Genomic DNA, 24,047 nt, shown 5'->3' with positions numbered 1-24,047 from the left:
TCAATTACATAGCTAATTAAAGCCATGACTAAGTAAAGACAGAGCCATGAATAAAACCTAAATGTGTCTACTCCCTCTGGTTCCTTCCATCATTTCCTGTAGCTACGGGATGAAGGACATCTTTCATATAAACATAATTTTGAAGAGATGACCTGCTCATCTTTGTGAATGTTGCTTCTTGATTAAAAATAGGACTTAAAAGTTTTCAATATTCAATGGCTTGGGTATTTCTTCAGATGCCATCCTCTGTACTATCTATACCATCTCATTCAGCCATTCAGATGAAGTAAATTTCAAATATAATCTCATAGCAAAGAGTCAAGGAAGATTTTTTTTTAATCAATAGTTGCCTGTCAGATTTGCATTCTTTCCCATGTTTGGTCTGTCAAGGTTTGTCAAAAACTATGTAAAACAGTATTCTCTTAAGAAAAATATTCTTGGGTGCAGGTGACATACAGCAATCTTGAATTTGAATCAAAATTAAAACTGCTCTAGGACATCAGAAAATCTTTTTTCCAGTTCATCATCATTCTTGTTTTTCTTCTAGCATGTTAGAGCTGCTAAGATTATTCGTCCTCCATGGTCTAGAATTTGAGTCAAAATGAAAACTGCTCTAGGACATCAGAAAATCTTTTTTTCCAGCTCATCATCATTCTTGTTTTTCTTCTAGCATGTTAGAGCTGCTAAGATTATTCTGTCCTCCATGGTCTATTTTTGACCAGGAAACACATTGTTAGCAACATTAAATTTGTCTATCTGTCTGACTGACAACTGTGGTACAGAATAAGAACTTACAAGTCTTCTGAGGGCTGGAGAAGAAGACCTCTTTGGCCAAAGACAGATCTATTATTAAAAAAAGCTAGTTCTGGGATAAAGGTACAAAAAGCACAAACTCACTCTCAAAATATTTCTCCTTTTTCTAAGTGAAGAGACTAGCTAATTTTGTTGTAGCAGCTTGAGAAGTTAATCTACTCCTTTATGTCTTTAAACTCCCTTATGCTATTTTGGAACTATAGGTTTTGCAATCATCTTCATGTGCTCTGTAGCCACACTCTTCTTAGAGTACCAGTAACTTTTTGGAGGATTGAAAAGATATTTTCTAACTTTCCTCCAAAGGACTAAACTAGGGAATGAACTCAAGAAGTTCTTAGAGAACAGTGTAAAAATGGTATGTTCTGAAATTTGAATGGGGAATCTATTTGTAGTTAAAGAAACCACATATATTTGGAGTACTGAAGTCTAGCTCCTGTCTATGAAGCAGTTTTTGATTTTACTAAACACCTCAAGTCCAAAAATTATCATACATTTTTACTTAAGCATAGAAATGATTTCTACTTATAAATGCATATGTATATACATTTTTGGTATGGTTTTTTAAGATGGCATCCTCAAACCATAGACTGAATCAAAACTCAAATCCACATATAATTATCCCCTTCCAGAAAGAACTACATTTAATCCATCTCGGAAAGATACAGCCTTACAATCTTTAGGTAAATATACATATATATGTCTCCCTATGTAAATATAAAACTATATATATACATATATATATATACACTAAAATTGAGATTATCAAAATTTAAGAATAAATAAAATATTAGAAGATTGACAATGATGATGAAGCTATCTCTTGACAAGTGATGGGCTAATATGCAGAATGAATTTTGAACATAATGATGGAACTTCTTTTGCTTGACCATGGTTATTTACAATGAGAGTTGAATATTTTGTTTTTATTTTGTGTAAGATGAAAGAAAAAATTCTTGACAATTTAAAAAAGAAAAATTTGAAGAACAAAAGGACGAAAATCTCAGATATTTTTGTTATTGCAAAGATGGTTAGGTTAGGGTTCTATTCCATCCCTCTGAGGATGGTCATAGGGAGAGAATGTAAGAGAATTTGAGCTTCATTATGTCATAGACCCTACTTTTAGCATGACTTAAAAAATCTCTTAGTCTTTTGTAGCCTCTGTGTCATCTGATGACTTATGTTATTATGCAGTCAAAATGAGATCATGTCATCTTCAACAATCTATGTAACTCTTCTAGTCAGAGATAAATTCAGTTGAAATGAAAATTAGATGCCAGGCACAAACTTCTGGCATTCTGTGTTTTTATTTGTAATTATAGGTGTGTCATCCTGAAGTCAAAAGAGTAAAATGATACCATTTCATTTTCATTCTTTATATTAAAAAATTATGTAGTACCAGATTTTCCAACTATAAACCATGTCTTATTTTGCTTTCATGAAATGCAAAAGGAATTTTAGTGATAATTTTTTGAGTGCCACTGAAAAAGTACTTGTAAAATTGAATACTGAATGCTCCTTTTTTCTTTAGGATTAATGTCTGAGGTTTTAGCAAAACCATTAGAGATGCTGTCTTTCATTTTATATTACTGAAGAAAGAAATCAGAAAAGATACAATAATATGTATAGAAGATAATATATGAAGAATATAGCTTAATCAGTGAAGAGTCTAAATCCTTTAAAGTGGTGGAATTGAGATTAGAGTCCAGGAAATGCTTCACTGAATAGTTTGATATTTCCAATTGTCCAATAAATAAAATGGTAAATTCTTTAAGTCCTGCTATATTTCTATTGTTGAGAAAATATTTAAAACAATGAATACTGATGGGTTTGAAATTTCAGGAAGAGATCCACTCATAGGAGAAATATGAACCATGAAGATATAAGCCCTTCTAGTCTTGAATGTAACAATCTACCAAAACAATTGAAATGGTCCATAGTTAGAGAGAAAAGGAAAAACTTGAAAATTAGGTCACAGAGAAAAAGATCAGATTACACAAGGTCTAGACATCTCTATTTAAGTGAAGGAAAGAATGGCAAGAAGAGATTATTTTTCCCTGCAGTTATTTTAGAGAATTGTGTTATACCAAGTTTAGTCTAAATAATATTGTATTGAGTTTGTGTTGTCTATATTCTTTTCCTAATCTTGAAATAGAAAATATTTGATCTTTTGATGTCATTTACTTAGTATAAATACATTTTACCTCTTAGTGATTGTCTTAAAAAAGGCTTTATTGTGTTTTATTATTATTCATATCTCTCACTTTTTATATAGGCAGAGGTACAACAGTTAAAATATGGAATATATGGGTTTTTGAATAAATATATTCTTTTAATCTTTATGCTTTATTTAATGACTAAATCACATTACAGTTTACATAAACAATATAAAATCACTTGGGCATCCTAAGGATCTCAGGGAAGCTCTTAGCAGAACAAAAAGATAAAAATTAAAGGAATTCTGTTCATTATGAAAAAGTGAGTAATAATTATTGAAACAATTATCCTTATTCCTTCCAATGTGGACCATTCAACAAGAAATCCTGTTAGCAACAGCTTGCCTAAAAAGTAACTCGGAGGTGGGATATTTACTAAGCCAAATTGGTGCCTCTGGAGCATCCAAGATCGGTTTTGGATTTGGGTCAAAATGGGCCAGGTCCAGAAAGCCTGCAACCTCCCTGGAATGAGAGTTCTCCAAAAGAATAAAGCTAGGCAATCTGCTCTTTACATGTGAAAACAAAGTGCTTTCTATGTTTTCCAAACAAGTTGGGATTTTTGGAAGGATTTTCTTGGGCCCAAATGGATGTTCTGTTGGTGATAGACAGTGGCAGGAGGTAGTTAAAATTCTGAGATAAAAATTAAGTCCAGTTGGTATAATAGTCTTTCATACGGGTCATATTCCAATGTAAGTAGACTACTATCTAAGATGACCAGATACTGCAATAATATTTAGGAGTTTCGAGGGACTAGATAAGAAGTCTGTTTCTTTGTATCATTATTGTTTACAATAAGAATAATAAATCACATTTATAGTACATTTCAAAATTTTACAAAACATATTTCTAACAAGAACTATGAAGAGGTAAATAGCATGTTTAATTCCAACTTTACAGATTAAGAAACTGAGGCTCAGAAGTTGGAATACCTGGGATAGAGTTCTTATTTTAATTCAAAGATGATGTAACTAAATAATACTGATGCTATGTATTTTGTTTCATGAAAGACTAAAGTATATGCCAAGAATCCCAGAAGAATGTGTGTGTGTGTGTGTGTGTGTGTGTGAGAGAGAGAGAGAGAGAGAGAGACAGAGAGACAGAGAGAGACAGAGAGAGAGACACAGAGAGAGAGACACAGAGAGACAGAGAGAGAGATAAGAAAAGACAGAGACAGACAGAAACACAGAGGTGGGGGGAGACAGAGAGGGAGGAAGAGAGAAAGGGAGAGGGAGAAAGTGGGGGAAGGATAGAAAGAGAAAGGAGGGGGGAAAAGGATGAAGGGAGGGGAGAAGCTTCCCATGAGGAAACTTTCTTTACCCAAGCTGATCTGCAAATAGCCTGAAATTTATCCTCTTGGAGAGCTCTTTAAGGACATCAAGAGGTTAAATGACTTTCACAGTCACACTGACAATATGCATCACAAGCAGAACCTAAAGCCATCAGGACAGAAACCCTGTTTTCCCTTCACAAAATTACATTACCTATCAAATGTAAGCATATTTTCCACCTGATACTTTTGAACAAGTAAAAGATTCATTTGTTTTAATAAACATCTTTCAAAATGTTAAATAAACTTTACAAAAGTGAGCCTTTTTCAATCTAACTTTAAATTTTTTTAGTCTCAGAACCATATCAATAACTCTCACAATTGAATAAGGAAAAGAGAGTGATGTAATAATTTCAAAGTATTAGGTCTGAAGCCCAGGATAGAGTAAAAGCCCTTACAATCTGAAGGATAGGTTGAGGTCACTGACACTTGGAGGCAGGAAAAAGGAAGAAGAAATTAGGGCCAGCATCAAAGACAAAATATGCCAGTTTATCAAGTCTTACTAACGTAGAAATAGGGAGCAATTGGTACAGGAGCAAGAGTGCTGAATTTTAAGTTAGAGAATCTGAGATTCAAATCTTGGTTCTATCAGTTATTTCTTTCCCTTTTTCCAAATCTTGACTTCTGATTTATAAAAGGAGGGGGTGGTAATATCAGATGACCTCTAATGGGCCTTTTTATTCTTAATCTAGAACATAGTATTAGTCAGTGTACTGAAAATGGGCTATCTCTTTGGCACGCATGCTAAAAATTGAAAATGTCCTAGGTAAGACATTAGATTTGGAGAAGAAATGTGAAGTTCAGCCTTACTAAATTCAGTCCAGTTTTCCCAATTATGCTTCCTAGGTTCAACTACTTCAATTGAACCAATTCACTTTGTCTTTTTTTTTTTTGGGGGGGGGCAAGGAGTTAGAAATAGATGGTGAAGAGATATGTTTATTTCCCCTTACACTATTTTTATCTTGCAATGAATTTGAAGATAACTATATTTTTGAGAATTCTAAGGGAATACTCTATAACCAACTCTTGATTATTCAGACACTGATTATATACCATAGAAAAATTTTCAAGTTCCTAATCTATCCTTTATTCCACATGCTCATTTCAACCCATATTAACATTTTCAACAGAGATGTGAGAAACCAATAGGTTTAAAAAAATATCTTGCAGGTTACTTGAAGAAAATTTGTAAAAAAATAAAATAATATAAAATAAAAAATTAAGGAATTTGAAACTAAGGAGGGGAAATTTGAGGGTTATCTATGGAAATTCCTTTATCAAGAAAAGGCTAGTTCAACTTACTCTATGGATATTCTTCAATGAATCTGTGTGCCCATCTTCAATACCTCATAATGTATTCCATAGTTTATCCTATGCACATTTGTCTATATCCTCCCATAAATACTACCTAGTGAGTAAACATAATGGGCTAGTACTCATGTAAGTATAGCACATAAACTATTTGCTATATCTGCCTCCCACCACATAACCAATCCCACCCCCTTTTTCAGTCAGTCAAAACGTTTTTAACAAGTGATTGCCATGCACTGGAAACTGTGATAAGTGCAGGATATATAAAAGAACGTCAGAAAAGTCTAAACTGCTTTTTTCATAAATTTCACCACTAATAATGTGTTGCATATTACTCATGTTCACTATATGTATACTGCACTTTGGACACCTATAAATCTGATTTTTCAGTAAGTGTGTTAATCTATGGTTCATAGACATAAAATACAATGGAAAGAACACCATGTATATACACAAATGTAATGTGTATACACACATCCATAATATATCCGTACACATGTATTTGTTGTTTAGTCATTTTAGTCATGACTGATTCTTTTTTATCTCATTTGGGTTATTCTTGGTTATGTACACATATGTATACATGTATACACACACACAACCTGTTTATTTCAGGGAGAAACGGGGACATTTAAAGTGCTGTACAAATTCTCAAACATAATCCAGCCCACCATTTTGCTGCTATTCAATTTTTTATCTAGTTTATACTGATTATCTGTGATATCTGAGGACATGAGCACTGATGGATCAAATCAATGCACTGCCTAGACAACTGAATAATAGAACCTGTCCAGTAGATGTGATTTGTTCACTTATCTTATTCCTTTGTAGATTGTAAGGTTGACTTCTTCCTACCAGTTGTGGACTGTTAGGGTCTTATATATTCCCTATATATATTTTATATATAGAGATTCTATATATTCCAATGCTTAACATGATCAATATGGTATTATTTATAAACAAGAACATATAAGGAATCTTATTTTATTTGTAGTCTCTACTTAATACCTTCTATGATAAGATAGATACATTTGGTTGGCATACTATCTTCCATCATTAAGCTTCCCTTGATAGAATTACCAAAATCACTTCTGTTATTCCATCTGTTTAGGAGTATTGAATGATTTTGATTTATGCTTGGAGAAGTCCTTTAAGAGTAAATTTTACTCTACAAAGTAAAACATGTTCAATAGTCAATCAATTGCAAACACAGTGGAATCTGGTATTTCTAGCACATCCAGTCATTTGTACTACTAAAAATGTGATCTGCCATAAAATAATTTTTGTGAAAATCTCTCTATTCACTTTGTGAAAATCAAAGCTAATATCTGTATATGGACAAATTATTTTCATTAAGATTTTGTAGAGATGAGAAAGCAGACATTTGGATCAGTAATTATCATGACATCTCAATTGCTTTCAACTTAAGACTATCTATATTTTTTTTTCAGTTTTTTGATATCTTCTTTCAGGCATCTTAAAAACAGTTTTCCTTTGCATCATGCATGTTTTTATGCAACTGCTTTTCTTGATTTTAATTTCCTTAGTGATATAAATTAGCATACAAATGTGATGGCTCTACTATCATCAATGGAGGACAATGTTTGTTAGAGGACTATTGACAAATCTTTTCCAGTTTTTTCCTGCTTCTTCTTTTTCTAATTTATTTATTAAATGCTCATAGGATAATCTTACTTAATTGGCTCTCATACCAAAAATTCTGAATATTCACTATTTCCTAGTACCATTACTGTTTTATGAATTAATATTACTCATTACTGGACACTTGGAAATAAAGGCAGAGTAATGCAATTACATTGAATTACATTATTTAAAAAATACCGAGATTGAGTATAATGACATGTATGATGTAATGAAAAGTACAATGGACTTTGAAATGATCTGAGTTTGTCTCTGCTTTCATCTTTGCTGGTTTTGAGTAACCAACTTGCAACCTCTTTGAGACTTAGGCTTTCATCAATAAATGTAGCTAATATTAGTCAACAATCATTTATGAAGTACATATTATGTCCCAGATACCAATACTAGATAATAGTAATATGAATACAAAGAAGGAAACAATCTCTAATCTATAAATAATAAAGGGAATAATAAAAAAGTAAATAGTAAAGTAGTTAAATTTACTAAAAGTAGTAAATACTAAAGTAAAGAATAATAAAAAAGTCAATATTAAAATAGCAAATACTAAAGTAGTTAAATGTTAAAAGTTAAAATAATATTTTAGACAGGAAGACAATGGCTATCAATGGAATGGAGAAAGTATCAAGAAGAGCTTCAGATGGACAGTGTGGCTTGAGTTGCATCTTGAAGGAAGAGAAGGATTGTATGACATATAAAGTAAGGAGAGAATGCATAAGAACCATAGGGCTGGCTAGTACAGAGACATAGAGACAGGAGATGTTTAATTATAAGTGAGGACCAAAGATTGACAGTTTGTCCTTATCACAGGGTTTGGGAAAGAATGCACTCCTTAAGGGTCCTGAAAAACTATTTGAAGACAAGTTTGAAATGTTTTTAAACCGTTTATTGTGAATAAATTTGTTTTATAAAAGCTATTGTTAATTTACCTCCAGATTGTCAGGAACAACAGTGAAAAAGTTAATCTTGGAATTTATATCAGAGAAAACAAGAATCAACTTGTAGATAAAAACTAATTGATTAATATGATCAAATAAAATGAATGGGGTATAATTTTCATTTAAAATTGTTTTAAATAAAAATTACAGTGGTTTTAAAGCAAAAATAATTAGAAGTCAGTGAAATTGGCTGAAGAACATCAGAGCAGAACATAATGAAAACCTTTCTACAGTATACAAGGCTGAACAACTTTGCTTCATGACATCATGTACTAACATTACTATAGCTAGTTGAAGCAATTCATCTTGGTTTTTAAAAATTGTATCATAAATCTTTTTTTGTTGAGGTGATTGGTGTCAAGTGACTTGACCAGAGTGCTAAGTGTTAAGTGATTGAGATCATATTTGAACTCAGGTCCTCCTAACTTCAGGGCTGGTGCTCTATTCACTGAGCCACCTAGATTCCCCTTTAATACAAAATCTTTAGCAATAAATTTTAAACAGAATTAACAAAGCAATATTTTATATTATTCTGAGCCTCATGACAATCAATTAAATTCAATAAACATTTAATGAGCACTTATTAGAATGAAAAACATGACAACAAATCTTTCTCTCCACTAGGAATTTACATTCTATTTCATATAGAATTTATATGAAAAAAGTTATTAGTACAAACATTATTCTTTTCACATTGTAATCTTGCTGTTATCAAATAATCTCTGATTATTGATTTAAGTTTTATTAAATAAACTAAGGTAGGAAGATAAGAATTTCTTAACTCCTAATTAACATGACTGATTTTTTTACTCCAAGAACTAGTGTAGCACAGTTCACTTGACCAATTGAGATGGTAAAATCAAACCTGCTTTAAGAAAACTTACTAAAGTTATCACCTTTTAAAATTATTTCATCATAAAGGCATTCTGAGACTATATTACTACATGGGATTGACAAACTTGGTCACTGCCTATTTTTCTATAGTTCCATAGCTAATAATTTTTTTTTGCATTTTAAAACAATTTATTTTATTGTCAATTCAAATTATTTAAATACAATTTATTTAAAATAATAAAAATTATTCTTAATCCACTGTCCATACAACTATAGGGGCAGCTGGTTGTGAGTCTAGATTTGGCTTACTAGCCAGTATGGTGATCCTTGTTTAGAGACTAAGAGTTCTTCAAGAGACAATGCTTCACTTCAGAGAATTAAAAAAAGGGTGAATAATCTATGTTGTAAATAGAAGAACTATATGGTTTTCTGAGCTTAATGCAAATGCTAGCATAATCAATACATTACCTAATTCTTTTTGAGATATTGTTGAAAAAAAGATATAGTATTCATGAAAGATTTACCTCATATAAATGGATTTTACATTCTATATTAGTATGAAGGGTCAATCCTTTTATTATATTTTTTAAAAAGAGGTATCATCATTAGAAATTGAGAGAGAATTTTTTTTTTTAACAAAATAGCATTGTGGTTTGAACTTTAATTGGCCTTTGCATTGGAAGTCAAAAAACTGGAATTCTTTTCCTAATTTTTTCACGGTCTGCTTAGAGGGTCTAGTCATTTCATTTCTGTGAGGATGCTACCTCACCTTTAAAATAGAGATACAGGTCAATATAAGAAATATTTATTAAAGATAAGGGATGGAAATATAAAATAATATCAGCTCCACACTTATACATCTTATTGTCTAATTTACCTAGAATACTACAAAGGCTGTTGTGAGGATCCAGTGGGATTATATGGGTTAAAGGATTTTGATAATTATACAGAGTGAAAGCACCTTGAGGACAGATAATATTTTCTCTTTGTCTTTGCAGCACCCAAATCTAGCATTCTGTTATATACACAGTAGACACTTTAATAAATGTTTGCTAAATTGAATTACAGAACTATATAAAGTGGTGCTAAGCTAAGTAAATTTATTATGTGAAAATTTTTCATCATAGTTTTCATATTTCCTCTCTTCCCCGTGATTTATTCCTTGCCCTCTACTTCCTCTTCACTTCCTAACATTCATTTCTTATCCCTTACCTCCACTCACTTCTTTCCTAGGCTTCAGTTCCATTGGGAATCTCTTCACTGGCTGCCTGCCAGCTATTAATGCAGTACTATTTATAGATCAGAAGTTCTCAGAGGTCAAATAGAAATGGGTCCCACCCATTTTAGCCTATCTCTAGGCCTGAAGTGACCCTATTTTCAAACCCCCTGGGTAAGAAAAGAGCTCACAAAATAATAGCGAAGTTCAATATTTTTGAGCAGTACCAGGGGGAATTCAGAAGTAGGGCCACTCCAGGTGTAGAGCAGGAATGACAAAAAGAGCTCATTTACATCTAAGAATTCTTCTTTGGGCTTCACTTGACCCAATCTTAAAATGGAAACTTTATAGCAAGAGAATTTGACAGAATTTTTGTTCAAGGAAATATATTCAATCTAATAAAATCCCTAAATTTTGCCCCATGGGCCATAGTATAAAGAGCAGTGCTTGGTTATAAAATGGCTATAATATTAATAATCTGAACATACATGTTAAAAAGTGATTAAATGGAACATTTCTGTTCTGTGGCATTTTTATTCTAAAGTCTTAATGCTATTATTTGTATCTGCATATTACTACTTGTACTTTCTCTACTATATTTAATATCCAGGAATATGGAAACCTAAGAATTTTATAAAACAACTTTTATAAAATTACCATGCCATATTTTTATATCATCAAAAATACACATAGAAACATACACACATTATTAAATTATAAGGCATACGTATTATGATAAATAATTGACAGAAAGATACATTTATTTAAATTTAGGGTGTTTCAAAAATTTTAGTGTGGTTTTAAGTTTTAATAGCTTAAAATTAGACTTTTAATGGTTTTATATTAAAACAATTTTATAAAAATGAAATATTAATATAGCTATACTAAAACTTCTGCAGACAAATTATATTTTATAATTATACAAATAATTATATATGTTGGTATATGTATACATACACATACACTCCCCTTTTAGAATGGGCACTTATTCTACCAGTATAGATAGCACCTTCTCAGTTGGTTAGGAAATGTCTTCACAAATTTTTATGGCCAAAAACATTTATTACTTGAAGTACTTTTTTTTTTTTTTTTAATGAAAGAGGAGTCAAGGTTAATGACCCAGTGTTTTTCAAAATGGAGAAGATTGAGGCAGAGTGATACTTGTCTTATAAAATGCAGGAAATCTATCTCTTAGGTCAAATTAATACCCCAAATTAATCTTAAATATTTAATATTTAAATAAATACAAATGACAATAATTCTTTACTGTCTTTCCTTTCATTTTAAGTATATGCAAAGTTTGAACAAAGAGAAATATTTGCCATCTTTAGTATTTACCTATCAACTACATCGGCTTTAGGTTCCTTCAAGATTGGAGCCATATCTTGTACTTTTGTAGATTTCCCTCTCTTATATGCCCAAGCTTACTTATTTGTACCTGTAAGGCTTAGTAAATATTTGTTAGTTTATTTTGGTCTCTTTAAAAAAAATTCATGGCAATTTAAACTGTTTTAAACATGGCTGGGTCACAGTCATTTGGTATTTAGAAAGCATTTCAAGTAGTAGATTTAATACTTTGAAACAAAAACTTCAGTGGGCTGAGACAACTTTACAAGTTATTTTCAAACTTTAACTGTTGAAATGTGCAAAGCTCATCAAAAAATCATCTTTAGCAATTAGCTCTCCCTTCTAATTTTCTAATACATGGACTATATTGGAAAAGAATTCCTTTTCATTCCAAGTCCTATATCCTTTTCAATATTTCAACTCTAGCTTAAAGGAAGGGGAATCAGATTCATCTAGTTCTGGCTTGTTAGCTAGTTCCAGTTGCACTATCATTGAAAACATTATGTCCCTGACTTTTTAAAATAATCCCTTTATTAAAGCCTGCTTTCCAAGTGGCATTGATGATTATTTATTTTTTCAGGAGAAAATTATTTGAACATCTAAGGATTTACTATTGGTTATGAATTTTAAGTGCATTCAAATATGTACATCTGAATATATTTGAAGAAGTTTTGCACTTTTTTGTTGCTATTCACATTAACAATGATTTAGCAGACATTACCTCCTTTTCTATATCTAATCACTGAGTGAAAAAATATGTACATTGAAATTCTAAGAGGTCTAAGCTGTGATTTTCTTCATTGAACTCTATGACATCTGAAAATATAAATTTGTTTCTCAGATAGCTTTATCACATGACAAAATTCATATCAGCTAAGTGCCAGATTTGAAAGTTCTTACTAATACAAAAATTACCATAAATAACTCATTTCAATTGGCCTATTATAACTATGACCACCAATACTAACTTCATAATCTCCACTAGGCAGTCTGTAGTGGAATTATTTACTGTTCTCCAAATGGCATAGAGTTGGAGGCTTTTTCCTACTGACCACACAGCATTATGCTATTAATATATAAATCTATTCTGATTTCTAGAATAATTATAATTTTATGTCAAAAGATTTACAGCTTCATCACCCCCAGCAATATTTCACAGCTGTCGAAAATGATTTATGCAATAATGACTTAAACTGTGAAACGAAATCCTCAAAGGAAAGACTGTCATATAGTCCTACTGAAAATAACTTGATTTTTTTCTTTACAAATTGATACTCTACTAAACAATACCTCTAATTTTAGGTAGTAAATTCACAGAAAGAGAGATTTAGTTAGAGTTTGTTTTTTTCTTGGTTAATGTAGATAGAGAAGCATGCAGTTCTGAGAATAAATATAAGCTTTTTGCATATACATATTTGAGTTTACACAACTTTTAATGGCTCTGGGCAACTCTGGTGAAAAGCTCAGAAAAAAATGGTCATGTATTTAATCTTTACCATAGTTTTTGCTCCTCTATTATGACTGAACATGACAATAATACTTTTTTTTCTTTATATGATTTGTTCATTTGGCTTCTTAGACTCACTATTCCTTTTCTTAGATGTTGCTAGCTTTTAGATGAAAATGTCTGGGAAGTAATAAATGGAGAATAAATTAAGGAAACATAGGCTGAATATACTAAAGGAAATAGCCTCAGTAATAATTAAAAAAGCATTAGGAAAGCAAAACTGTTTTCTTTCTACCCTACTGTCAAATGTTAAAATGTCAGGAATTAACCATGATATGCTAACAGATCTACAAGGGGAAAGAATTTCAAAGCATTTTCAAAAGCATTGAGCTTCAGAGCATTCATTGATTTTGGGGGGAACCATGGGGATAAAACCTATATACTTTGAAGAGCCTACCCAAATCTTCTTAACTGGTAGCCAAAACAAGAGCTTAAGGAATAGACATCAAACCAAGTGAACATCATTTCACTCAGTTGGTATATTCTCTATCATAGTTCAGCATGGAGTAAAGTAACTATGTTTGTTCATTCAAGCTATGTAATTAAAAAACTTTTATTCCTCAGGAAAAAAAAAAGATTTCCTTTTATCTCCACCTTACTTGTCAACCAAGACAAAATAGCAAGTGTTTCTCCTTAAACATAAAGCTCCTTAAGTACTGACAACTGAGTTAAAATGGAAAAGGAAACAATCAGAAGAGAAACTATCATTCTATACAGTTATATATTATGAAATAGATAATCTAAAGATTTTATATCTTTAAAAGACACACCACACACACACACACATACACACACACACACACACACACATGCACTAGATTAAATCCACATAGTTAAACAAAGCACCCACATGGATACGTTCCACATTAGCCACATTCCCATTGTAGGCATTTTAATAACCACCTTTGTGGTTACATTTAAAATATCTTATTTGGGTGCTTTTTATTGAAGGAACAATCCTACATTACAGAATGCAGCTACACCCCCTTTCCCTACTCATTAGATGTGCATTCCTGCCTGAAGTATATTACAACTAAACCGCGCAAATACAGGCTATTAAGAGATAGACATTACATAGGTAATCTCAAATCCCAGATGAATTTCCCACTTAAATTCAATAGGTAAAAGAAAAAAAAACATTAATGAGAATAACTAATATATGACTAAGTTGACATAAACTTTTATAGTAGTAATTGACACAGAGCCTGTGTCTACATGATGCCAAATATTCAGGAAAAAAGCAGTAGGAAGCAATGGGGGGAGAATACCATTAGCCAAGAATCCAGATGTTTTCAAATATCCAAATGAAATATAGACAGACAATTTGAGTGATTGATTGAATTTGCCATTTTGAAAAATATAGGTGTTTTGGTCCAGTGTAGATGGAACAATAATCTACCAAGTAATATTTGCAGGAAAGCTCATATTTCCATGACACCAGCAACAACTGACTAAAAACTAATAACATCAATTTTTAAAACAATGGTTTTTGTCTTCATGTCCCAAAATAACCATCAGAATAATACTATCATACAGCAAAGGGACTGGCTATTGGTCAAAACTGTTTAGTTTCAGTGGTCATTTTCAAGAATACCATGTGAATATTGGATATAGATTGACAGTTTGCTAACGCATAAATCAGTGAAGATCAGATGACTCAGATGACAGTTTTACACCACTCAATTTTCTCATTACATTAAGTTAGAAAGAAAAGTTAAAACTTTCTTATTTTATTTCATCCTCTATACTATATCAAGCAATGAGTCACGTATATGAGAGAAGGCTTTAGCACATCAAACATCTTTAAACTTGTTTAGCAATCTTGTTTAAATTTTATTTAACAATTTGTTAATAATCTTAATAGCACTCTCCCAGAGACTTCTCGCAATGGAGCCATCATAAAGTCATATGAATATATATTAGTCAATAATTCTAAACACTATTAATTTTTATGGTATGATTAGTTTCTTAACTTTAATATCTTTAATATCATACTATTATTTTCATTAAATATAATATGGTTTGAAGATATATTATTTGACTTGATTATATCTGAATATTTACTCAGACTTGTATTTATACACACACACATTCTATTAAATATTCATTAAGGAATATATATATATATATATATACAAGTATGAATACATACTATGTATATATTTCATATCAATTAACTAACTAGCAATGGGTGAAAAATGAATTGAATTTAACCTATGACTTTATATTTTGATAGTTCCTTAAATTTTCAGAAATTATAATGTATAAAAAGTAATTTCAAAAGTGCCATGTTCCTAATTCTAATTTAAATACAAAACTTCAGCAAATGATTAGCCTGTGCTCTTTGCACTTAGACTGACTGGGCAGGTTTCAGCACACCCTATTTATATCCTATTCAATCTTGGATATCAAGAAACAAAGATAACAAGAAGTACCTGCTAAAATATACAGTTGAATAATCTAAGAATCTCTTATAGTTAGCTATAAATAGTTTATGGTTCAGAAACATAGTTTCTAGACAAGATTTAATTTTGAATTATTTTCCTGTTGTCTAAGTACCATGGTACTTATAAAATAGTAGATACTCTTAGATTACTAAAAGAGAGAAAAGTGAAAGAGGAAAAACCATTCCTTAGTGTATTCCTTTAGGTTACTCTCCTTACTAAAAGGCTTAGATGCAATAGATTTTCCCACAAGATGAAGTACCTTATATGATTTTAATTTGGTAAGGAAGAGCTCAAAGTCTAAATATCATATACAAAATGGAGCAATCTTGCTGCAAAGTGTCTGCCCATACTTATACAATTGGAATTTGATTATTTGGTGTTTTTTCATACATGTACATAAGAAACCATTTCAATGTCCACACACACACACACACACACACACACACACACACACACACACACACAAATTTAAGGGATCCTCAATAAAGAGACTTTACCATTTTTATGATAATAGGTAACTTCCACTTTTCTTTCCTCTGACCCAAGCAATGCCTGGGCAATTTGGGCAATGTCATGTCTCTTGGTCTCTGGTCCATGAAGAAAATCACAAGTGCATGGTTTCTGCATGACATCTGGCCTGGAGAACCCAGTCATTTCACAGAACCCATCATTGCAGTAAATGATAGCACAGTTCTGCACTCTGGCATTTGCAATGATAAATTTTTTATCTGTAATAGAAAGACAGTGATGCACATTTTAAAAAGCTTCCATAAAACTCCCATAAACATAGGAACAATTTGTTGCATAATAGAACTTTAGAAATGTTGATAATATTTCATAGTGAAACTGATCTAGACTTTTAAAAAAGCTTTAAACAGGACAGCAACATAGTTGGGTTATTTTAAGAAAGTAATGAAAATCATTCCATCAAATTATATGAGAATAACTTAATCTAGTGGCTAGTTCTCACCTCTTGTAACTCTCAGGAGCCCAAAGTATGACATACAAAGAGCAAATGGCTCTATAATATTTTAAGGATACTATTTAGTTTCTAGGTAAATATTTTCAAAATCCAAACATTGAAACACCCTGTAGCAGGAAGATCTCTGTCTCTCTGTTTCTCTGTCTCTGTCTCTGTCTCTCTCTCTGTCTCTGTTTCTCTCTCTCTCTCTCTCTTCTCTCTCTCTCTCTGTGTGTGTGTGTGTCTCTGTCTCTCTGTTTCTCTCTGTTTCTCTCTCTCTCTCTCTCTCTCTCTCTCTCTCTCTCTCTCTTCTCTCTCTCTGTCTCTCTCTCTCTCTGTCTCTCTCTCCTCCCTCTCTTCCTTGATGCCTAGGTAATCTGCTCAACTTTCACATAGTATCTGTTTTTCTTTACTTTTCTCTCTGGACTTATATTATCACACTAATCCCTTTTAAAGTAATGATAATAATAAAAACTGCATCAGTCATGCAATTATCACTTTTCTAACATTTAATAATACTAAGCTCTACCTTTTTAAAACACATGAACTAGAAACATCATAACGTCACATTATTTTTTTCTTTTCTCTTGTTTGATGTTAGATTTTTGTGTAAAGGATGATAATATACATGTTTTATTTTTTTAAAATTTACAGAACTAGATTTTTTATCCCTGGGCAGAATTCACAGCAGCAATCTCAGTGTGCAAGTTTCTTCCTTACATAACTTTACAGGATATCAAGTTATTAGATGCAATTATCAGAATAACTCCAAAATGTATATAACCTTAAATGGGTGTTCAAGATGGTGGTTTTTAAAAAAAAGTATCAAAATTTAAGTTACCAAGTGTAGGTTTTAAAATTAATGCATCTGTGTAACAATGAGAATACCGCCCACAATAGTAATCCCATATGAGACCATTATATTCCCTGTGATTGTGGGTTTTACCTAATACATTTTATTTTCTGGTAAAATGAAAGATGCAAGGAGAATTCAGAGACCAAAGCTGAAATCTTTCAGTAAGTCAATAGTCTGCATTAGAATGCATCATAGATCAGAAATCTACCCACGCAGATTATCATGTTAGGACTATATTTGCATTGATTTAATGCAAAGTTTAGCCATATTAAAAGTAATATCACATTCCAGCCTTGAAATGTATTCAAGTTTAAATACTTTTTGTAGTTATTCACGTTCGGATTATTTCAGTTAATCATAACATATTGTTGCATTCCGGATTTTTGTCTCTAAAATAAAACAATCTCAAAAAATAATAATGCTGTATTATATAGACACGTTCCCTTTAAGATAGTGAAATAGTAGGACATGAAGTAGCAGGCAGAGAATGGGGCAGTGGGAGAGGAGGGATCAAATTGCCTCTTATAACGGAGACAATAAACTAACATGTAAATCAAAATTAATTTCGGAAAGGGTATCCCCTCCGCCACGAAAAGCTTTCTATTTGATTTCACAATCTTAACTTGAAACAGCCCGGAGTTGCTCTTAGAGATCTTACAAAGCACCTAAAACAAAGTACTTCTATCAAAACAGAAAGAGAGGGAGACAGAAGAGGGAACAAATGAACTTACTTTGCCCTTCAAATTTCCGTATGATGGTCCCCAAAAATGTATTTTGTGGTGCCACATGACCTCTGCGAACAGGCATGTTTACACCCGATCTTCGGATCAGTTCTCTCCCTGAACACAAGAGTTCTCCAGTGATCTACACGGCTACAGCCCAGACCACTGAGCGAGCTTCTCTTTGTGACAAATCATCCTCTTTTGAAATACAGAAATCTCTTCCCATTAGCACCACTTCTAGACACACGCTTTTCCCACTGGAGCAAAATCCATTCCCCACACCTTCCTGAGGGGGACCTCGCACCGGACTGTCGTTTGGTGAGATGGTTGGGGGGAGGGGGGAGGGGAGAAGGAAGGAGGACAAGAGGCGGGGGAGGGGGAAAGCGACGGGGTGGCTAGGGGAAGGGAGGGAGTCACAAGTGCAATCGATCTGTTTCTTTACTACCAAACACCGACAATTTCATAGAGCAAATGGACCTAACCTGGCGGTTTCCCCGGACCGGGGTGATGTTTAAGGAGATAGGAGACTTCAAGCTTGTTCTCGATGAAGGGGAAGAGCAAAACGAAGGGGAGTCAGCTAGGTTGATGTCCCCCCCCCCATCCCCCCCCCCCCGCCATACACACACACACACACACACACACACACACACACACACACACACACACACAAGTGCAGACACACTTCCTTTATCCTGGGCTTCACCACCATATAGCTCCGATTACCCAAGCATGGATTAGGAAAAGTCAGCCTAGACACCTTCCAAACTCAGTGACAAACACCTACGTTAGGAAGGTGAGTTCTCCGATTTCCCCAGCCACTTGCTAGATGCCCCATCATAGCTCTTCATTCTGTGGCTGCTGAAAACCCTCAGCTTCAAAGAAGAGACAGAGAGATGAGAAAGTAACCAAGGATGATATCCCTTGTCTCTGGTGGTACTTAAGGGATGGGTTTACGGATTGAGCAAGGAATTGAACAAGGAATGTTTAACCTCAGAGAATGTCAGGGATTCCTGGGGAGCAGTAAAGGGACTTGTTGGGGGTGGGGTGGTAAAGCTCTCTAGCGTATGTATTGTCACCACTGACTGTCCCTGCCCTAGCTCCGGGCTCGGCGCCACGGTATCCTGCAAGGGCTTCCTCTTTGCAAAGCCTGCCCCCGCTACAGAGCATGCCCAGCTTCACTGCTCGAGCCTCCGAGGAGTTGAAATGCGCGGGTTGTTGCACTTGTTCAGGTGTTGGTCTCGGTGGGCACCAGGGAAAGGGAAGAGGCCACCAGAGCTTGCGGTCCAAAACAGAGATGGAGCCTGGAAAGGGTGAGGCAGGACGAAGGAGTGAAGGAACAAAAGGTGGGCGGAGCACAGAATTATCCGCGTTGGCGTGGCTTTTTCAAGGCCATTCCTACTCTGCTGCACTTAATACTTGCATCTTCTCTTTTCCTTCACCTACTCTAAGCCCTGGTTTACCTTGGAGGAAAAGACAGAACAGAGACACGACTACCTTGACCACTTTGAATTCTCCTTCCACCCATAGACAACATTGGAGCAGATTCACTCCCTTCTTCCCGGATTTCTTCTATATGTTCTCTTCCCTTTAAGCCCCCAAGTACACCAACTTCTTTGATTATTTTGAACTTAACTTTTTTTCCCCCTCCAGAAGGAAACTTGGTAGCACTGTTGTGATTTATTTATGAAGAGCCATGCTATAACTATCACTCAGCAAATCAGATCTGTCCACATTTCTCAACAGAGGATTTAGTTTTTTGAGTATACCAGGTCACAGTCCTTTCCATTTTTTTTGTACCCTTCTTCCCTCTTCAGCCTACTCAGATTCGATTTTGATTAAACATGTCTTTCTCTTTATGCCTGCTAGTTTTCTCTTAATGGAATCTACTATCACTAAAACCTGGAGAAGTGGAGCACAAAATCAAAACAAACAATATAAACTGTTGCCTCTAGCAAGGAGAGAAGTCTGTTCAGCAGTCACCAGCAGAAACGAATATTTGTATGTTATAGGGATTTTTTGGGGGAGGGGCAATTTGGCCCTTTATATCCATTTTGCCTGTCTCTGGTGTCACTCCCAGTTTTGCAGTCACACACTCAACTCTGAAGTGAGAAAGAGGAAGGGAGTGTAAGGAGGGTAAGGAGATGGAGTTAGAATGTGAAGGGGAATTTTTGGATGATAATCACTAAAGATGAAGGAATGTTTGGAAAATAAACCCGTTGAAATCTCTTATTTTTGCTTTTCAGAGAAACAAGCCAAATAAGTCAATTCAAACACAAAAGTCCTAAGAGTTTTTATTAGTTTCTATCTAATGTTCAGAAACACACAAATAATTAGTGAACTGCTTCTTGAGGTTTAATTTATATCTTGGAAAGGGTAGAAAGTGATTTCCTGACTTTATGGTTCCCTCCCCCCAACACCCCCTCCTCTCCATGAAATAAAAATTTTGTCACTTCCAACTTGCAGTCTATTTTCTCTGGTTTCTCCTCTCTCCCCCTCCCTCTCCTCCCCCCCATTTCTTACATTCCCTACTTTCCTACCCCCACCTGTCTGTTAGAACTTCAGGGGCTTAGCTGCATCTTGAATAGTAGAGAAGCAGGCGTTCTTTCCCCAGGTGCTGGACCCGAGGAGCTATCCGTGACGCTGGTGCTGACTCCGCTATTAGTAAATTGCAGCTTCAATCCAGCAATAGACAATGGAACTGCAAACTCAGGCAAGCCGAATTGAGAGCTTCACACATCAGCCGCTTTATATGCTTACACTTTCTGCAATACTTTCCATTTCTACCCCACCCAAACAACCCTACCTCTACTCCCCAGTCTCTATCCTGAAATACATTAACAACTTGGGAGGAATACTGGCAAACCAACTATTATGTGTGGATTGTAATTAAAGCTCCATGGACAATAGGAAGACAGAGTAATAAAATAGTAAGTTATGTCGAGGTTAGTCTGATAGTACTGCTTTGGGCGATTAAAGTCTGGCAGTTAAAACTCAATCAGTATATACTGCACTATGTGAAATTAGTATTACCAAATACAGCTTGAGGTAGGTTATTTATACTTGTCTCCTGACATAGTTTCTTAATAGGTAGGAAATGGTAGTAAACGTTTTCTGTAATGATAAGCTTGATACTAACTTTCACAGGCTGCTTGAGCTAGAAACCTTTGCCTTCCACCTGTTCTTCCTCTATCTTATGAGATGTTTTCTTACTCCCTGAGGCTTTCCCTGTCATTCATTTTAACCTTCATTGTTTTATTTGTTTGTTTTTTTTTTTTTGTTAATTATTCACTTTACATTTAAATTCTACCATATCTTTTAAAAATCTATATGGTAGTGTTCTGTAGGTTTCACATTTCCTAACCTCATTTAACTCTCAGATTAGTTCTATTAAGGATTCAATGTAAGATCATAGGACACTTTCTAACCTATGTATTGTAATTGATTGATCTGAGTAGAAGATTAAAGGCATCCTGTTTCTAAATTACCCTAGTAATCGTGTTCATGCATTATACATTAGTGCAGTGGAGACAAGTACATCAATCAATATTCATCCAATAATAGAATCAAACCAAAGGATGGTAATCATATCTGCTTTGCCTGTTGGAAAATTCATTCTCCCACTCAAAGGGGAATCATTTGTAGATTTCTAAATTGTAAAACATTTGTAAGTTACTTACTTCCCTATCTTGAACATGTGGAAAGTCAAGTGAACTAGTTTTAAGCATGTTCATTTATGGGTTTCATAAGGCTATTTGCTAATATCTGGATATTAAGTTCAAAAGAAATTCTTAATTTTCACTTCCTTCCAAACAGATTTCAACAGATGATCAATGCTTGTCAAAATCTCCAGAGAGCCTGTAGTAATTATTGTCACATTGAAAAGAGATGATGACTTATAGGTTGGGAGAAAGGAAAAAAGTTTTGAAAAGAAAAATTAAATTCTATGTAACTTTTTGCGAGCTCAGTATCTTCATCTGTTGAAAAAAAGGGAGAGATGTACTTGATAATCTGTGAGACTCCTTCCAAAGATTCCTTCTAGGTTTAACATGTTATACATTTAAGGAGAGGCTATTTTAAAAAGCTTGCTTCTTTGAGAAAGCAAATAACTTGAATATACTAAGTATATAAAACAGAGAAATTTAGTTCACAAGTACATACAATAAATGTCCTTGAAAATGATGACTTTTTTTAATGATTCTTTATCAATAGGCCCAATATAAATTATGATACACACACATACACAGAGTTTTGCCTTTCGTCAGACTTTTTTTGTGTTTATTTCTTAAGTTGTTCTTATTAGTCTTGAATTTATAAAGCAGTAGACCTTTGGCTTCCTTTTTGAAATAAATAATTTTATTAAAAATTAGATGAAATGATCTACATAGTTTTGTTATATAATATATGCTCAAACATTTTCATAAATATTTATTAAAACAGAATTTCCCAGCATTGATGTTATCTTTGGAAAATGCTTTAACACTTTCAAAAACTTTATTTTAATTTTTGAAATTTTTGACTTGATATCATCCTCATTTCCAAATCTTCCCCAACTAGTATATTTTCCCTCATAACAAGGATTTTTAAAGAAAAAGGGCAAAAAAGAAACTATATTAACTAACACCCCTAGGATATTATTAAAATTTAGCAATTATATAATTTATAGTTTATGCCTATGTATAAATATACATTATACTTTCTTGTCACAAAGACAAAGAACTGGGGCCAGAATTGAATAGGAGGGAAGGAGGGTGAATTACCTTTGGGAAATTGCCCAGTGTTTTTAATGATCCTAAGCATCTTTCTCAGGCCAAGATCCATCTTTTAAACACAATATTCTTTCACTGAAGTGGTATAGCTTTAAGACGTGAAGAATTAAAGCTGAAAGTCACTCAAAAGGCCATGCAGAATCTGCAACACATTACTGATAATGAACTGAACAAGAATAAAAGATATTAGCAGAGAGATGTACGAATGGAAAAATGGGGAAAAAAAGATCATGGGGCAAGGATAAGAGATAATTGAGCTGAATTGGTAGCCACCTAATGTTGACAGGAATGCTTATGGCATATTGGATGGAATTCCTATAGAGAATTTATGAGAGAACATGGACATGGGTCTCTAAGGATGAGAAGGCATGGATGAGTTGTGGTCTACAGCATGGAAAGGGATATCCATTTTGATATCATGAATCTATTGAAATATAAAAATAACCATGCACAAAATAATAAATTACCATGTGGCATTTTCTTCAATCGAGAGGGCATAGTTTGATATAAAGGTTAATTGGAGAACTATGTAATATGTTTTAGTAAGACAGTCTTTCCAGTGTTCTTATTTTCTCTATACTGAGTAATTTTAAAATTTAGTTGCAACTTATCACTTCATTAAATACAGTGGTATCCTAGTAACCTGGCAGATTCAATATAGCTTCCAAAGAAAACTAATTTACCATCATGGAGTGGGTTAGGCACTGGGAAAATGTGGCTCACTAAAAGTCAGTCATGGAAAATAAGTTGAAATCATATATTCATTTTGCAAGCTTACTAAGTAACACAGCATATTTTACAGATTAAAGTCAAAAGCATATATGTGTATATTAGTATTTAAAACAGTATTGTTTTTTGAACAAAGAAAGTACTAAGCCAATATTTGCTGAATGAATAGTGTTTTCCACTACTTTGCCAAATTGAACTACTAGTGAATAATCTCTCAATGCATTATGTCCTATTCTGCCTTTGTGAATTTACTCCTACCATCTCCCTGGAATTCAATCTTCTAACAACTATCAACTCTATTCTTTAAGATCTGTTTCCAGTGCCATTTCCTCTGGGAAGTTTATCATTTATCATTCAGATTAAGGTTTATTCTTTTGGTGCCACAGACTATGCCCTTATCC

General features: G+C 33.5%; 1 protein-coding gene and 1 long non-coding RNA gene across 2 annotated transcripts in view; one reads left to right on the top strand and one right to left on the bottom strand.

Annotated features, from left to right (window-relative positions):
* Nucleotides 1-18,236, bottom strand: part of KCNH7 (potassium voltage-gated channel subfamily H member 7) — a 623,506-nt gene extending 605,270 nt beyond the window's left edge. The window contains exons 1-2 of the mRNA XM_051986258.1: nucleotides 18,161-18,236; nucleotides 16,110-16,340 (exon numbers count right to left, since the gene is read on the bottom strand). Coding sequence (XP_051842218.1) covers nucleotides 16,110-16,340; nucleotides 18,161-18,236 — 307 coding nt within the window. The remainder of the gene's footprint in view (nucleotides 1-16,109; nucleotides 16,341-18,160) is intronic.
* LOC127554611 (uncharacterized) lies at nucleotides 18,174-20,007 on the top strand. Its single transcript, XR_007952022.1, has 3 exons — nucleotides 18,174-18,469; nucleotides 19,249-19,494; nucleotides 19,601-20,007. It is a non-coding gene; the product is annotated as an uncharacterized LOC127554611 (long non-coding RNA).
* The last annotated feature ends 4,040 nt before the right edge of the window (nucleotides 20,008-24,047 follow it).

Source organism: Antechinus flavipes, chromosome 3, assembly GCF_016432865.1.
Source record: "Antechinus flavipes isolate AdamAnt ecotype Samford, QLD, Australia chromosome 3, AdamAnt_v2, whole genome shotgun sequence".
Lineage (NCBI taxonomy): Eukaryota > Metazoa > Chordata > Mammalia > Dasyuromorphia > Dasyuridae > Antechinus > Antechinus flavipes.
The sequence above is the reverse complement of the archived record's forward strand: the minus strand, read 5'-3'. Positions and strand labels throughout refer to the sequence as shown.